This window comes from Epargyreus clarus, unplaced genomic scaffold, assembly GCF_041222505.1.
Source record: "Epargyreus clarus isolate Ecla_fem2 unplaced genomic scaffold, WU_Ecla_fem_2.2 ptg000034l, whole genome shotgun sequence".
NCBI lineage: Eukaryota > Metazoa > Arthropoda > Insecta > Lepidoptera > Hesperiidae > Epargyreus > Epargyreus clarus.
In genome coordinates, this window is record NW_027332239.1 from 16,615 (window position 1) to 34,677 (window position 18,063).

The 18,063-nt window shown below is 38.2% G+C and overlaps 2 protein-coding genes across 3 annotated transcripts; one reads left to right on the forward strand and one right to left on the reverse strand.

Annotated features, from left to right (window-relative positions):
• The first annotated feature begins 953 nt into the window (after positions 1-953).
• On the forward strand, positions 954-13,819 carry LOC140755737 (uncharacterized). Of its 2 annotated transcripts, none has more exons than XM_073091043.1 (3): positions 954-1,589; positions 10,271-10,388; positions 13,298-13,819. In XM_073091043.1, the coding sequence occupies exons 1-3, from the start codon at positions 1,377-1,379 to the stop codon at positions 13,645-13,647; spliced, it is 681 nt and encodes a 226-aa protein (XP_072947144.1). In that variant the 5' UTR covers positions 954-1,376; the 3' UTR covers positions 13,648-13,819. The 2 variants fall into 2 exon arrangements, with proteins under 2 accessions (XP_072947144.1, XP_072947145.1); XM_073091044.1 differs by lacking the exon at positions 954-1,589 and adding an exon at positions 8,884-10,150.
• TrpRS-m (Tryptophanyl-tRNA synthetase, mitochondrial) lies at positions 13,772-17,828 on the reverse strand. Its single transcript, XM_073091586.1, has 6 exons — positions 17,503-17,828; positions 17,055-17,273; positions 15,483-15,722; positions 14,617-14,761; positions 14,244-14,395; positions 13,772-14,128 (listed from the first exon to the last, which is right to left on the reverse strand). Exons 1-6 carry the CDS (start codon positions 17,590-17,592, stop codon positions 13,772-13,774), a joined length of 1,203 nt encoding a protein of 400 aa, XP_072947687.1. The 5' UTR covers positions 17,593-17,828.
• Between the last annotated feature and the right edge of the window lie 235 nt (positions 17,829-18,063).

Consider the following 18,063-nt stretch of genomic DNA (forward strand, 5'->3'; position numbering starts at 1 on the left):
GTATTTTCACACACTTGACATTTCATACTTAATTCGCATCGAGTATCTGTTTGATCCGACAGCAACTAGGTAGCTCGCGAGGCGCAACTAAAATGTAAAAATTATATTCCCTTTGGGTGGAAGTACCGCCCGTTGTAGCTACAAGATGAGATTAGGTGGATCGAATATTTATAAGTTGTAATAAGTGCTACCTAGTATGATAAACTACCTAGTCCCTGAACCTGTTCCAGTATATACGGATCACCAGGCGTATATACTGGAACAGGTTCAGGGACTAGGTCGTATAGGTCGACTAGGTCTACAGTAACCTAGTCCCTGAACTTGTTCCACTATATACGCCTCACCACTACTACCTAGTCCCTGAACCTGTTCCAGTATATACGCCTCACCTCTAGTAGTTTACTTCATAGAGTATTATTATATACATGTTATAGAGAGGCAACTCTACGTATTTTTTGTCCCCCCTAAAACGCCCCTAGTGCCCTACCCCAGAACTACTCATGGGTTTTACATACATACCTATAGATACCTATTATATATTCATTATTCATTATATGGGTATGGGTCAAAATTGGGTATATTATAAGTAGTATCTTCAAAACACGAACTATAAATGACTGTGTTCCAAAGATTCACACTTACATTATACTTTTTTCTTTCTCAATTTTGATACAAGAACAAAACTACATTTACATACTTAACAAAATTTCAGAAAGATACAAAAATTTGTAACAATGTGAATCTTTGAATCACGCTCCTTTACAGTTGATTTTAAAGATACAACTTACGTGGGAGGTATCAAATATGTACAGTTGTCGCAATGGTGTCTCTCTGAAGTGCAAAAACAACTTTTCAAATCAGAAACGATTTACCAAGTTGCGGACATTTGACAACAAACACATCATTTTGACAGTCAACTGTCACTCCGCCGCCATTTTAATTTGAAGTTTCCGGGGCGAGTCGTTACGTAGCGCTAGTATCTGCACAAAAAGTCATTTTGTATGGAAGTGTGCCCCCCCTGGTTTACTTCATCAACAAATGGAGAAGTAAACGTACAAATTTGACAATTAAAAACTTTTGTTATTTTCAAGTATTCATGAGTGATTTTTGTTTGTCGATCACGGTAATCACAGTGAGAGATAATTACCAACAACTATTTAATACTTTCACGTTAAACGGTGTGGTTCACTACGAGTGAAGTGATTTTGATTTCCTGACAAAAAAACGTTACGTTTCTTTAGTGTTAACGTGTTATACTCACTTTACCTGAAGTGGTTTACTAATGGTGACAATAGTATTTATAAAATGTTGATATCGGTGATAACTTGTGCCAAGTTATCTCGCACCGTTAATTTCATGAGATATGTATAAGAGAGATGAGCAGTGCCGTGCTGAGTCGATGTAAAGTGAGCACGGAGCAGCTGGACCTGCTGCTGACGTTTATGGAAGATCATCCCGACTTCGCAGCGGGCAAGTCCATTTATTCACGCTTCAGCTCCAGCAAGTTGTGGCGGCTGCTGGCCGAACGACTCAACGCGGCGGCGGCGGACAGCGGCGGGGCGCGCAAGTCGGCCGACAAGTGGTGCAGGGTCAGCCAACACTCTTATGTTAATAATATCTATCCTTAGCTGTGTATATTGTCACCGGAAAGAAAAATTACTAAAGAGCCGAAAGTGCATTTCACAGGAGAGCGATTTTAAAGTTTTTATTTTTGTTTAAACTGGCATATCTCTGTTTCTTGTATTCCAATTGAAATAATTCATAATTCATAATTCTTTATTTGCATAGAATATGCCTAAGGCAAAAAATCTTTGTTGTATTTTTATCTGTTATAAAATATATCTATACATATCTGTTATAACATATTGCCATTATTATTGTTATATTTATGAATTTAGTGTTGATTTAGTATAAATGCTCTCATCACTTTGTAAGACAAGAGGACTTACTTCATAAACTTCACTTCATAATTACTTACGTGCATGAAAATTAAGGAAGGGAAAAACAACTAACTTATTTTACATACAGTCATAGTCATTAGTATTTGACTAATTATTATTATTGTATTGTCGAGTCGTAAATTATTATTTAATGTATGCTAAATATACCCTTACTTCTTTAAACTGTAATAATGTAACGTAACCTTTTTTATAGTAGTAATATTAGTTAATGACATAGTTAGCGTAGCGTAGTGTTACTAAAAAGTATCATCTCAAAAATCTCAAAGGGCAAAAGTTTTCTGCGTTTTTGTAGGGCATGTGCCATGTTTGCGGAGGATCAGGTCGATGAGTTTTACGCAATCATCTGCAAATGTGCGGCGTCGATGATGAAGCAGGTTGTGGGGAGCACCAACGCCCTCCTTAGCACATTGGCATGCAAACCAGACAGCCCTCCCTGGGCCAGCTGTAAGTAAAAGACACCGAAAATTGACCCTGCTAAATCTCTACTATCTTTTTAAATAATCCTCAGATTGCAATGAGACTTAGACCGTTCTGTAAAGGAAAAAAACCTAATTCAATAGTATAAAAAATGCACTTTAGGTATTTTGGTGCTTTAGTAATTTTGCCTTTCCAGTGACAATATGAAAAAACATTTGTCACACGTGTATAACTTAGCTACCTTGCACACCTCTGGTAGAAAAGTTTCCTTATTCAAGTACGTATGTTTAAATGCTCATAATATAATTCTATTAAAATAGCCAATTGACAATTATCATTATTCATTAGTTGAATTGTATACAAGCTATGGCATATGCAAGAGTTATTATTTTTTTTTGTGTGGTCATCTGCAATCAGTCTGTTGACTATAAACAGATGTGATGTGATTCTTTATGGCTTGTAGGGAACTGCTCCCATTGGATCCAACCCTTTCTTCTCGGACTTTTAGTCACACATCGAACATATCCCACCGCTTTTTTAGGCGACGTTCTGTCCTTACCACCAGTCGGTTAGGGTGCCTCTGTACTCGTCTTCTATACTTTTCTTCATGACTTTCTATTTCTGCTTTTATCATTGGTATGTTCAGAATTTCATGCACGTCTGTTGTTCTTATAAACCAGGGTGCATTTGAAATTTGTTTTAATACCAATATGTTTTAATAACTGTATACCATAGGTCCAAATCGGTTTTTAGAATTGTTTTGTATATAAGCAGCTTGTTGTCAGTCAGTCAGCAGTGGATAGTTTTGAGTTTCGTCCAAGTAGCCAATAGAGACCCTTGTATTTTAGATTAATTTTGTCCCTTTTTGTTTGGAAATGTTTTTTCCAGGTGAGTCTACGATCCAAGTGCATGCCCAGGTACTTTGCGGTGTGTTGGTGTGGTAATTGGACCTCATTTAGACTGACTGGTGAGCAGTCGCCCTTTCGGAGTGTGAAAGTTACGTCGATACACTAGCTTCGATCCTCCATTTGGCTAGCCATTTTTCGATTTCGTTCAGACTCTTCTGTAGAGCCTGGGACGCTTTAATCGGACATTTGTTGGATGAAAGTAGAGCTGTGTCGTCAGCGTAGGTTGCTATGGTGATATCACTGTTATGGGGTAGGTCATACGTGTACAACATGTACAAGATCGATCCCAGCACAGAGCCCTGTGGGACAACTGCAGATGATTCATAAAAGCACGAGGTGCAGTCACTTTCCCTGACTTGAAACAATCTATCTGACAGGTATGATTTGAGGACATTATAGAATGTGTGTGGTAATGTTGCTTTTATTTTATACAGCAAACCCTCATGCCAAACTCTGTCTAAGGCTTGTTGTATGTCCAGGAAGACTGACGAGCAATATTCTTTTTTCTCCATTGATTTGCTAATCACTCTGCAGACTCTATGTACCTGTTCTACAGTCGCGTGTTCTTTCCTGAAGCCAAACTGGTGTTCCGGGATAAGTGACTTCTATCCAATGACGTGTAACATTCTTTGAAGCAGTGACTTCTCCAGAAGCTTCGACATTATCGGCAAGAGGCTGATAGGTCTGTATGATGTGATCCCATGAATGGGTTTTTCAAGTTTTTGCAGCATTATAACATTTGACACTTTCCATAAGTCTGGAAAGTATCCAACTCTTATAACTGCATTAAATAACATTGTTAGGTACACTATAACTTTATTCGGTGATACATTAAGGACCTTTTTGTCGATCAAATCGTATCCTGGGGCTTTGTTGCTCTTGAGTGACTTGAGTTTCCTGTATATTTCACTGGGTGTCACTAATTTGAGAGGTATGTCCAGTTGAAGATCTTGGCTGAGAGTTAAAGTTAAGTTTAAGTATCGATATCTGTTTCATCCGCATTTGGTGCAGCATCGTTAGGTGTAAATACTTGGCTAAGGTGCTTAGCAAACGCCTCTGCTTTTTCTTGAGCAGTTCTGATCCACTGACCGTTTTGTGAAAGTAAGGGTGGTGTTTGTTGTAGTGGCCGACCAAGGTGTGTTTTGTAGCTGTTAGTCCTTCCAGATAGCTATCTACAGCAATATTGTTTGCTTCATTAATATAAATAAAACGGCATGTTTTTTCAACGAATTGAAGCGAACTAATTTATTTGAATTTAAACAGAACATAAATCACGTCAGTTGACATAGATGGCGTTACTAGTCTACATACATAGTGAAACTATAATATTTGATAATACTAACACCCCCACTATCACAATATTATACTGTTTCAATACCTAACATACACATAAATTTGTTATGTTTAGCAGAATTTAAACTTTTTGTCAGCATATCAGCTGGCATTTCAGCTGTAGGCAAATACTGAATTTTTACAATGTTATTTGAAATTACTTCCCGACAGTAATGATACCTAACATCAACATGTTTTGTACGATTATGAAATACAGGGTTAACAGACAGCTTTTGTGCACTTTGATTATCATTACTTATATTGATAGTATACATTCTTTCAGTAATCTCATATTGCAAATTGCTAAGATATACAGCCTCTTTACAAGCTTCTGAAATTGCAATATATTCTGCTTCAGTACTAGATAATGCTATAGATTTTTGTTTTTTACATCCCCAAGATATAACTGACCCTGATAACACAAAACAATAGCCTGTATATGATTTCCTATCATGATCATTTGCCCAGTCTGCATCAACATAACCTTTAATATCAAGATTTCCAGAATTACTAAATTTCAAACCTACATTTTTTGTCTTTTTTAAGTATTTTAATATTCTTTTAGCATATGACCAATGTATATTACTATGACAATTATTGAACTGACTAAGATATCCCACTGCATAAGCTATATCTGGCCTAGTGAGAATCGCTAGATACATTAAACTGCCTATGAGCTGTTGGTATGGATTTTTAGACATTTCTTGACATTTCTCAACATTTAACTTAATCTCCATTGGAGTATCAACAATTTTACATTCAGCCATATTAAATTTAGACAATAACTTCTCTATATAATTCTCTTGAGACAAAGTAACAACCTTTTTCTCATTATCAATATTAACAGACATTCCAAGACATTGTTTTATTTTACCTAAATCTTTAATTTTGAACTGATTACTTAGAATATCTTTTAACTGTTTCATTTCAACTTTATCATTTGAAAATATGAAAAAATCATCAACATACAAAGTAACAATTGTCTTAAGACCATTAACAATTTTTGTATATAAACAAGGCTCTAATTTTGACTTCTTATAACCATTATTTAACAAGCAAGTATCAACTTTCTTATGCCAAGCTCTAGAGGACTGTTTGAGACCATATATAGCCTTTTTCAGTTTGAGAACTTTATTCTTATCATTTTCAGAGCAAACAAAACAATCTGGCTTTTGCATATATATGTTCTCTTCCAGTTCTCCATTTAAAAAAGCTGTTTTGACATCCAAATGTGCTGTGTCAAAATTAAGTTGTGTAATTAATGCAAATAATAATCTTAATGTAGTATGCCTCACCACTGGAGAAAACGTCTCGCTGTAGTCAATACCACATTTTTGATTATAACCTTTTGCCACTAGTCTCGCACGATACCTAATTTTTCCATCACTGTCATACTTCTTTTTCAATACCCACTTGGACTTAACGATTGTTCCACCATTTGGAGCATCGACGAGCTCCCAAGCCTTGTTGTCTTCAAAGCATTGTAATTCATCCTTTACAGCTTGTAACCAATGCTCTCTTTCAGAACCATTCAATGCTTCCTCCAATGACATATCGTTTATATTCATGCTGTTACTCTCCAAACACATATTTGAATAACCATATCTTTCTGGTTTTCTTCTTTGTCTAGACAGCGTACGTGTACATACTACACTTTCAACACTTCCAGAATCATCTGTGTTTTCATTTTCATTTGGACTATATGTGCTGTCACTTGGATCTAAATATGTTGCAGAAGTGTATGAGTCTTCCGATAGACACTCTTCCCCCACTGAATCCGAGCATATGACTTCACTGTCTTCAGTTGTTTGCTCAGTCTCTGTAACAATTATCACATCACATGGTTTACATTCTTTTTCTATGATAATAACATCTCGACTGACAAAGATTGTCTGCGTCTTGGGATTGAACAACCTATATCCTTTTGTTACATCAGAATAACCCATTAAAATACACTTCTCTGATTTCTTATCCCACTTCAGTCTCTTCTCTTTTGGCACATGAACCATTACAGTACTTCCAAAAATTCTAAGATGACTAATATCAGGCTTGGTATTGGTCCACAACTCATATGGGGTTTTGTCAGACAGTCCAGGTGTTACTGTTCTATTCTGTAAATAAACAGCAGTATTAGCCGCCTCCGCCCAGAACTTCTTATCTAAACCGGCTTCAAATAAGAGACATCTAGCTTTTTCAACAATAGTTCTATTCATGCGTTCGGATACACCATTCTGTTCTGGTGTGTAAGAATTAGTTTTCTGGTGAATAATACCAATATTCTTAAGATAATTGTCAAATTCATTATTACAAAATTCTCGACCATTATCGCTACGCAGAATTTTTATTTTTCTATCAAGCAAGTTCTCTACTTTCGCTTTAAAATCTTTGAAACATTGAAAAGCTTCACTCTTATTTTTCATGAAGTAAATATGAGTCATTCTACTGCAATCATCTATAAAAATTATGAAATACCTTGAACCACCGAGCGAGGTATTTTCCATTGGTCCACACACATCTGTATGTATTACTTGCAATAGCTCAGAACTTTTCGTACCAGCACTAGGGAACGGCAATCGACACTGCTTTCCCTCGCAGCAAGTAGTACAGGAACTCTTACTTATTTCTGCCTTTTTATCAAGTGAAAACCCTTCCACGGCGTCTGCCATTTTATTCAAGTAGTTACTGTTCACATGTCCTAGTCTTCGATGCCAAGTCTCACTAGTCACTGCTACAGCTGCTGTAAATGGAACTTGTTGCGTGTTTAATTTGTATACTCCATTCACCAATAGCGCTGTAGCCACCAAGTGACCTGCTCTGTTGTATATGTCACAACCATCATTTCTAAAGGACACTGAATTACCCTTGCTAATCAATTGACTCACTGACAAAAGATTCGTCGAAAGACTCGGTACACACAATACTCCTTCGACTGTGACGTCAAAATTGGAATCTTTCGTGCACGTAACTATTTGCACATCACCGCAGCATATAACAGACACCATGTTGTCATTTGCAACAATTATCTCCTTCGGAAAAAATTCATGCGATCGATTTGAGATCCAACTTTCGTTCGTTGTCAAATGCACGCTCGCTCCCGAGTCAATATACCAGTCAGTTTTGCAGTAGCTACCATTTAAAAATACAGCACTAAATGCATTTGTTTCTTTTGATGTATTTTCGTTGGGTTTTATTTTGTTTTTAATGTTATTGGGACACTGGTTTCGATAATGCCCAAACTGTTTACAACCATAACATTTAACTTGTTTACTACCATTACTGACATTTGACTTTGACGTTTGCCATTTCCTGCCATCTTGATTATTGTCTCTAGCCATAAACTTATTAATATTTTTCTTATTTGGTTGACATCTCTGGAATGCTGCAAATGCGCCCTCTACATCTTCCGTTTCCGGTTCCATGTCTAACAATTTTGTTTTAATGGCGTCTGTTGTGATTGACATACCAGAATGTTCGATGGCCATAATCATTGGTGAAAATTTCTCAGTCAATCCAGCAAGCAACAATGAGCCTATCCACTCATCACTAATTTGAAACCCAGTTCCTGCCAATTTTTGACCAGTTTCTACGATTTGCGTGACATACGTACTCATTGTAGCGCAATTTTCGAGTCTAATAGAAATTAAATGTCTCAACAATTTAATTTTTCTTGTAAAGCCTGAATCGTCGTACAATGACCTTAGTTTATCCCATAGCTCTTTTGTAGTTGCTACATTCTTGATATGTACGTAAACACACGGATCTATCATTAATATTAACTTCGCTTTGGTTCTTGCATCATCCGTAGCTCCTAATTTTTCTTCAGACTCCGACTTAATACACTTAAGCATGCCTTCTAGAATCAGGAAATTCTCTACAGCAAAGCACCATTCTGCATAATTTTCACGTCCTTTCAGTTTAGGAACATTAGCCATAAAATTTGAGTTCGCCGCCATTTTACCGTCCAACACGCACAATTTAAAACCAGCACGCACAACTTATGTCCTCAATCTGCAATCGTTGCTAACTATTTAACTATCCACAGTTTTACGGAAAAACGGATTACAACACAATTAGCACTTATCGCGAAGAGATATATGGGTCTGGGCCCATAACCTATAAATAAAACGGCATGTTTTTTCAACGAATTGAAGCGAACTAATTTATTTGAATTTAAACAGAACATAAATCACGTCAGTTGACATAGATGGCGTTACTAGTCTACATACATAGTGAAACTATAATATTTGATAATACTAACAATTAATAAGCGTCTTGAGTTTTTGGATAGATATATTCAATTTCTTTTTGTCACTCAAGTGTCTACTAGAATGCCATACTCTACGTAGTCTTCTTTTTTCTAGTATTTTTTTTCTAATGGATTCTGAGTATGTTTTACTCTGGGGGACACGTTCGGTGACTTCGGGCGTAGACCTCCAACAGCATTCCTGTATTACTGAGGTTAATATGCGTACGGCGCAGTCGATGTCTGTCTCTGTTTTTAATGGTATATTTAGTTTTAACCTTTCCTGAACTGCTTCCCTGTAGGAGTTCCAGTCAGTGCGCTTATTATACAGTTTTCTATTATTGTCCACATTAAGAACAGAATTGCAGTCAGGATCACCAGAACATGATTGGTGTTCGAGTCCAAACATGTTTCTATTTGATGAGATAGTCTCGATAGGGCTTTTACAATAAAGAAATCTATGACATCTGGGAGGCGGTTTGGGTCTGTTGGCCTGTTGGTCGGGTCTGTAGTTGAGATTGTCATGAGATGGTTCTTGTCTATAGCTTTCTTGAGTTCTCTGCCTCTTGTGGTGGTTAGTCTTGAGGCCCAGTGTACATGTTTGGCATTCCAGTCTCCTCCAGCTATGAAGCGTAGTCCAAGCGTTTTGAACAGCTCCTCATATTGCTCTTCTTTTATTATGTGCTTAGGTGGACAGTATATGGCGGACACATTAAATGTTCCATTTGCATCATCTACAGCTAAATTATAAGTAACTATCCTTTTTTTTTTCTTCTCCTCGAGGGAGAAACCTACAAAAGGTACCCGACGATTTGGGAGCGACGCCGGGCTATGTGGGATTTTTACCGCACTAAAAACCCCCGGTGGCCGTCCTCAACGCTTGTTGGAAAACTTCGGAATCTCCGACGGAACACAACCGGAGCCCTCCAAGCGCTATGCCCCGATCGGGCTCTACCGTGGGGGAGCAGTTTTCGCTCCTCCCACACCATGTAGTGTTTACGACGGTATGCGACCACACATACCGCCGTCCTTCCCGAGGTCGCTTGCTGGACGGTTCGAGCTCCCACTCTTGCCGCCCGCAACCCCGGAAGCCCCCTTTTAGTCGCCTCCTACGACAGGCAGGGGATACCGTAGCCCTATTCTAGTCCCGGAACTACAGGGACATAACTAACTATCCTAAGTGACTTGCTGGGGCAATGTTAGCGCCCAGAGTGAATTCATATGTACAGGACTATACGATGGAAACGGAGCGGTGGTGCGGAGTCAGCGTTCCCACAGCACGGCGGCAGGTGTGGCACTAATACTAATATTGGTTAGCTTTTCAGGGACATAGAATCAGCTGCATATTCCTATTTTAGAACTGAATGTATTTTATGATATTACCTAACATTTTTTTTATCTGTTAACAGTACTGGGCAGATCTAAAATATAAGACGCGTAGGAAGTCTGCTGCGGGCGGAGCATTGGGGGACCTGTCTAGCGCTGAGGAGCGCTTGCAAAACATCCTTGGGACCAAAACAGAATCAAGTAGGTGCAACAGAGCAATTCAAACTATTATTTATAATAGCAATAAATGGAAACTTAATCAAATTTTATTGTTCTATAAACTTTTTTTACAGTACAGTTGTAATCATTATTATGATGGTGCATACATTTCATAGTTACTGATTTTACTATTATTAAGACGGGTTATAAGTAAAACTTGTTTGCTTTTTAAGCAAAATCTAGACTTAAAGAAGAAAGAGGTTGATGTTCTGAAAAATCCACCTAATCTATCCCTTTATCGTTTTTGGCATTCCATACACAAAGGGTAAAAACGGAACCCTGTAACTAAGACTTCGCTGTTTGTCCGTCTGTCACAGGGATAGGTATAATCTCCGGAACCGTAATAGATTGACAGTTAAAATTGTTACAGAGGATACATAACGGTGGATACACAACAAATACTAAAAATAAAATAAAGTTGAATATTAAACGGGGTCTCTACAACAAACCAGTATTTTCCGGTATTTTTCGATGTAACCGTTAAACCGTACTAGACACGATTTTTTTCAAATCCGTTTACTACTAAAGCCCGGTCGCCGAGCAGAAAGAATTTCGTACAATAATCTCTGTCGATAAAATATTTGCCGTCCCGGTCGCACAGAAGTGATTATCGCCGTTCACAGCAATTGCAAACATTTGGTCATATAATTTACGCTTATTTTCGTGATGGTAGGTACTATACAGTCGCCCCTGATTTTTGAATTTTTTTTTTGACATTCCATGTTTTTTTTCTTTTTATCATTAAAATGAGTAAAGCCATTACTGCAATACAATTTACAAATTTTACTAATTATTCATGTATAAAAACATGTATAAATTATTTAGTTATTGTACGTTTATAAGTATTTGTAGGGTGTAGTAGAAGAGACATACTTTTAAGAGGTGTTCCAGTGTCACAATGGGCCTATTAAATTGTTACGTATATAATCGCTAAAGCTTCGCTTTTTTCTATTTCATATTATAATTGAAATTTAAATTAGTATTTTCTCATTCTACCACTTTGCAATACTTTATAAAGATGTACTTTAAAGCAATTGTTTATTACCTCTGGCAGTTGGTCAAAAGGTCATTGTACAAAAGTCTTCCTGCTCGGCGACCGGGCTATATAACTGCTATTATAATAAATACAAATAAGAACAATAAAACATATTCTAATACAGTTATTTTAATTTTTGGTGCTATTGAAGCCTCCGTGTACGAGTTCGACTCGTATAGTCCGCGAGGCCTAAGCTGAGCTTTGCATTTGTATGAGGGCACATGGATAGTGTAGGTGTGCCGACAAATTAAACATTTCACTTCTTGTACCGGTAGCAGAATTGTTGCATATTTAATATTTCATATTTGTGTTAGATTTATTAGTAAAATGGCATCCCATGTATCATGTAAACTTGTATCTGGCGAATAATTGAAAATATCAAAAACATGTTTTTTGTTGAAATGTAGTTACAAATAATATAAATATATTTTTTAAATTAACTAAAAATGATACGTTAATACTTGGCACAATTCATGAAATTTATTTTATGAAATTTATTATATTTTAAACAAGAATATCTCTTTAACTTGTGTATCTAACTAAAAATAATAATTTATTTTTGAAAGTTTGTGTTCACTTACACTAATGCATAAGAAATCATATACAGATAAATGGGAAGCAAAATTTGAATGGTGTCATCGTTGATTTTTAGCGTTCCGTGCCCGAAAGGTAAAAATGGAACCCTATTACAAAATCTCCGCTATCTGTCCATTTATCACAGTGCAGTATCTTTTAAACCGTAATAGATAGACACTTAACATTTTAACAGGATATGTGCATCATAGATACATAGATGGTTAAAATATTTCACAATGTATAAATAATTATGGCTGTTATGAAATAAACATTAAAAATAAATAAAAAAAAATGTGGTATAGAACCTCCAGGTTTGAGTTTCGTGCATACTTGGCCAATTCTTTTTAACACGCTTTTATTAGCTTCAGACGTATGTATGTTGGTATGTTAGTATGTTAGTATGTAACGGAATCTTTCAACATGATTTTAACCCCCTTCAAAACGTCGGATTAACTCGAAATTTGGCATACTTATTAAGGACCGATGACAATTCAATATTTTAAACATTAATTAATAGTTTTGTACCATTGTCCTTATCAACATCCTCTGGATTAACGATTTTCGAGGCGAGATTTTTCAAACACCTTCAGCAAAGTTCATCGCAACTTTAGATTGCAAATAATTATTGCTATTTAGTTTCAATAGGCGTAACTTTTATATCGTGATTATTAGTTTAGAAAATAATAATGTTATTTCCCTATAACTCAAATGTTCTGAAACATATCTATAATGCCCTCTTGTAGAATGATTTTTAGGATTCCGTACTCAAGGGTTAAAACGAAACCCTCTGCGGTCTGTCGTTGGGCTTTATCTCTTAAATCGTAATAGATAGACACTTGATTTTTTTACAAACGATGAATAATGGTGGTCGCTATAACGAGAAATACCAAAAATTAATAAATAATTATAGTTCAAAAAACTAATAAACACGCTTTTATGATAAAATCAACTAAAAAGTAGAAAATAATTTATCAGGTTCGAAAAGCACCCCACACTTTTTCCACAATTATACTATTTACTGTTCCTTAATTGATTCTTAGATTGAAAATTATTTTCTACTTTTTAGTTGATTTTATCATAAAAGCGTGTTTTTTCGTTTTTTGAACTATAATTATTAAACATATAATTATGTTAAAGTAAAATTTGTAATTATTCTCAATAAAGTTTAGTTTATTACACAATAACACATCACATAATCAGTTATACAAAATAAAAAAATTACCTATTTATTACTATTAATTATATTCGGTGATCGTTAGTAAGTAAAACATAATCGCAGCTACCGGGCAGACGCGCGAGAGCCAGTCTGACGCCGACGAGGATCGCAAGCCGGCGCTGGACGACGACATGTATTCCGAGGGCTCCGCGGGCGCGGACGGCGCGCGGCTCTCCACCGAGGAGCTGCTGGCCGAGGCCGCCATGCGCAGCGCGCTGGCCGCCGAGAAGCAGGCCGAGGCCGTCTCGCAGGCCGTGGAGCTGCTGCGCGAGCTGCTGGCCGTGCTGCGCGACCGCGCGCCCTTCCCGCCGCACCCGCACGCGCACGCGCACCAGCCCCTCGCGCCGCACGCCGCGCCCGCGCCGCCCGACCACACGCTCGGCATGCAGCAACACCACCACCACCGGCTGTAGCCGCGGGCCCGGCGCCCGCCGGCCCGGTACCCGATCGGAGCGTCGGCCGAATACTCGTTTTACGGAATCAACGATCGACCACCGAATTCTACAATGGAACGCCCGCCATCGCCGCGTCGCGGGGTCAGCGGCGCGCGAGCCGCAGCGCGGCGGCGGCGGCGGCGGCGGGCGCGGCGCGCGGCGGCGCGAGGCCGGTCAGGCGCGCCACGTCGCGGAACACGCGGTCGGCGCGCGGGCGGGCGCGCGCGGCGCCGTGGCGCAGGGCGTCGCGCAGCAGCGCGGGCCGCGCCAGCAGCTCGGCGGCGCGCGCGCGCACCGGCGCCAGCGCAGCGCACAGCGCGTCGGCGACCACGCGCTTGTACTGGACGGTGGACATCCCGTCCGCCTCCTCGACCACCTCCTCGGGAAGCTTGTCCTCCGCGAGACAGTGCAGCGTCACCAAGTTCGACACGCCCGGTCTCGTTTCCGGATCGAAAGTGATCTGTATGTTATTAAGAGACGGTTACGATGAAATAAAAAATTGATACTTATTTTAATCCTTTTCTATGATAGCGTAGCGCTGGAATCGACGATAGTTTAAATCCTATCCTATTCACCTGTGGCGTAAAATCCGTGACAGCTTTCCTTATCTTCAGCCTGATCACTTCGTCTGAGTCACTCAAAAGTATCCTAGACTTCGGGTCAGTATCAGATTTTGACATCTTTTTTGTAGGATCTCGTAAACTCCGAAGCCTATCGCTACCATCATCTGTTGGAATAATAACAATAAATTTTATTATTCCATATCGAAGACATTCTAAAATATACTACAAGTAAATAAGTTTCAAATAAATATGTTTAAATTTGACAATATTTTTGTCTTACGATTCTCATATTAATGTGTGATAATCCCTTTTAAATCAATTTTAGCTCAATTGAAGAGCGATCTAAACGATATGTAACAATAATATGTACAATAGAGAAGAGTACCGGGCAGCAGCGGGCGCGGCGTGGGGAAGGCGCGGCCGTAGCGGTGGTGGAAGGTGCGCACGAGCTGCGAGGCCAGCTGCAGGTGCTGCAGCTGGTCCGCGCCCACCGGCACGTGCGTGCCGCGGTACACCAGCACGTCCGCCGCCTACACCGCACACTCTCTTATTATACTTGCTCCCGTATTAAGGGTCTTGGAGGCCCACATTGTGATGCACCAATTGAGTGCGTACCGTGAATTAGATCAATAAGCTTCCCTTTTTTGTCGGCAAAAAGTAGTTATATTTTCCTAATTCTATATCAAGTATGGAATATACTTACTTTTTACCACACTTTTTTGTTTTACTATAATGTCCCTATGGCTCCCTTCTAACTTCATATCATAATATTGCCTTGTCATTCGAATCAAATATACAGGGTGAATTTTTCAAATAGGCCTTGAGGGCCAAATCTCAAACTGTAAGGATTAGCGAAAAATACTGAAAGGAGTTACTAGCCCGATTTTGATAAAAACTAAAACTGCATCATTACTTTTTTTAAATATTTTTTCCCTTACCGGGAATCGAACGAGTTCATTTTTGTATATCTCTATATTTTTCATATACAGGATATGCAAAATTTCAGCTCAATGGGATACTTGACTTGGAGTTAGAACATACATAATGCAAGTTAATAAAAGCTAGTAAAAAAAAAACTTAAAACAAACCTAACTAAAATTATTGTAAAAGGCGGAAATTATGTTCAGCGATTTTTTTCTTTTACTTTAAGCTGAAATCAAGCAGTGATATGTAACTGAATTGGTTAAAGACATTGGCTAGAAGACCACTTATGATTACATATACCTACTATATGCGAATTATCAATATGACCTGTAGAACTGGATAGAGCAAGAGGCCAATGGGGACCTCCTTCATAGCAGCGGACTTTTCCTTGTACTGGGGGAGATGCGCCAGGCGCGCGTGTGTGGCGAGGCAGGCCAGCAGCCAGCACAGCTCGGCGTGGCGCGGCACGGCCGACTGCGCGAATAGTAAACTGCGTGATGGGTCCACACCGCTGGCTAGCAAGTATGCTGCCAGCTCCAATGTGTTCTTTTGTATGCATTGCGGTTCCTTTAAATCATGGCAATGAATACATTATTAATTTATTAATGAAATTTCGTCCTAACTGACTACATTCACATATTAACCGATTCAATGCGGCGGCCTTTTGGAAAAAATTTAACGCCTGGCGGCGAACAAATATTTCGTGGCACCACTGTGGTGCCCAACGCCAGGGGCTTTGATGGCACCTCTAAGGTGCCCTCCGCCATGAATTGTAACTTATCGATTTTTTTTTGCGTTTTACACAGGTTGTAAGTTTAGTAAGGGAAAGTGAATGGTTTAACTTTTCGATTAGTGTTTACAAAAGTGTACTATCTATGTGTAATAACGTAAATGGAAGATAAGAGTCTTATTTCTATCAGGTGTGTAGACCATTCTGTAAGTTTTTGATGTATTTATTGTTTTAGTGTTACTATAGAATTAAATATGAACATTCGAGACGTGCGGAGCGCTATGATAGTTCTTTTGTGGTGTTTTGTTTAGAATAAAAATTCAAATTATTAATGGGTAGTTTTCTAATAGAATATCTAAATTGATTGCGCTATTTTCAGACAAAGATAAACACCATAGTACGAATATTTTAATCCAGTTTCTATTGGCTTACTATTAACGATACTATTATAGTAATACAACCACAATAATTAGATATTTGGACCTGTAAAGTATCGCGACTCTTTTTGAACGCTAGTTTTAAGACCGATTTTGTTTTTGCTAGATATTTAATATTCTATAATACTAGCTGTTACCCGCGACTTCGTTCGCGAAAAATTAATCAAAATGTTAGTTTTATCTTAGTATGACTTCAAACTCTTTAATATGACCACCTAGCCAACACTTGATAGCGCCCTCTAAGAATAGTTTTTGTTATACAAAGTTACTCATCAAAAATAAACTATATTGACCTGATCATAATTTTATGGCAGTCTGGGTAAATTAGACATTTCTGGCGATGGTTATGCTGTGTAAGTAGATACATATAACACAGATGTGGACAAACTACCTATTACAATAAATTTGCTAAATAATATAATATATTTTTTTGAAAGGTTTACAATACCTGAAGTATGTGAAATCACGTGATCTGCTGAATCTGACATTTTAGGAAGGATCTACGTGATAAATAAAGACACTTTTGTTTTCAGAACACCTTTCATAAACGTCAACTTATCGGAGTTTTATGGCTTCAAATTCTCGGGTGCCACCCACCATACACAAAAGAAATTCATGGCACAACTGTGGTGCCATCCGCACGGAATCAGTTAGAATTATGATTTAAATTACGAAATGATTACAAGAACTTAAGATATCCATTTAAATATTAAGCGAACTTGTATGTTAGACCTGTTTGGTAGTAAGCGCATGAAGATCTGCGATGAAAAGCACAAGGTCTTCTCCTTGATCCTGCAGGCGCACACAGCGCCTTACGGCTGCAAAGTAGTTGCCTACATGCAGCGAGCCTGTGGGTTGCAGCCCTGACACCACACAGCGCGGCCACTGCTCCTTTACCTCCTCCCCTGGCCGCTGCTCCCCGCCTATCGCACTTGCTAACTCTTCTCTAGGCTAGGAAAAATTTAATTCACCATGAGTATAAAGTTATAAATTATGGTTGTAGTGTACATCTCATTTAATTAAAAATTTAGGACAACATTTATATCTTGATTACCCACAATACGATTTTAAAAAAAGGTATGTGTTAATTTTGAGGATTTCAATGCTCCTAACCTTAACATTTGAAACAATGTCTTCTCACTAGCCATTCACATATAAAGTTCTCATATGAACCACATACCTTCGCAGTATAATTTCTATTGCAAGCGAGGTAAAAGCTTGCATTGTAGCCTCGTCTACAGTAAAGGACACCCCTTTTGATTAATTCCATATTATAAAGTTCGCGCTTCACTATAATTATTAAATAACTGTCTATCTATTTAATATGTACATGGACTTTCATATTGGTATGCAAAGTACGATGATATAGAAAACATATGGAAAGAAAAAGATTATTGTAATAACAGTATTAACTAGTTATTGGACATTATATTCTTCAAATTATTGGCACTCCGACATACTCTCCTGCACACTGCACAGCTGACTGCTGACAGTGACACTGACAGCTGCTACAATAGGAAATGTGCATGTAATTGAGATTTTATTGTTATTTTTTTCCTTGGTACTTTATGGTCCTTAAATTGCATCTAAATAATTATTTTATTATTTATTTCGTATTAAATTGATTAAATGTTTAATCAAAAATCGTAAATTATGCGAGCGAAATTCAGATTTGCAAAACGCATTTCCATTGGTTGAATTGAAACATGACGTCACGCAGCGTGTTACTATGTTTATCGGC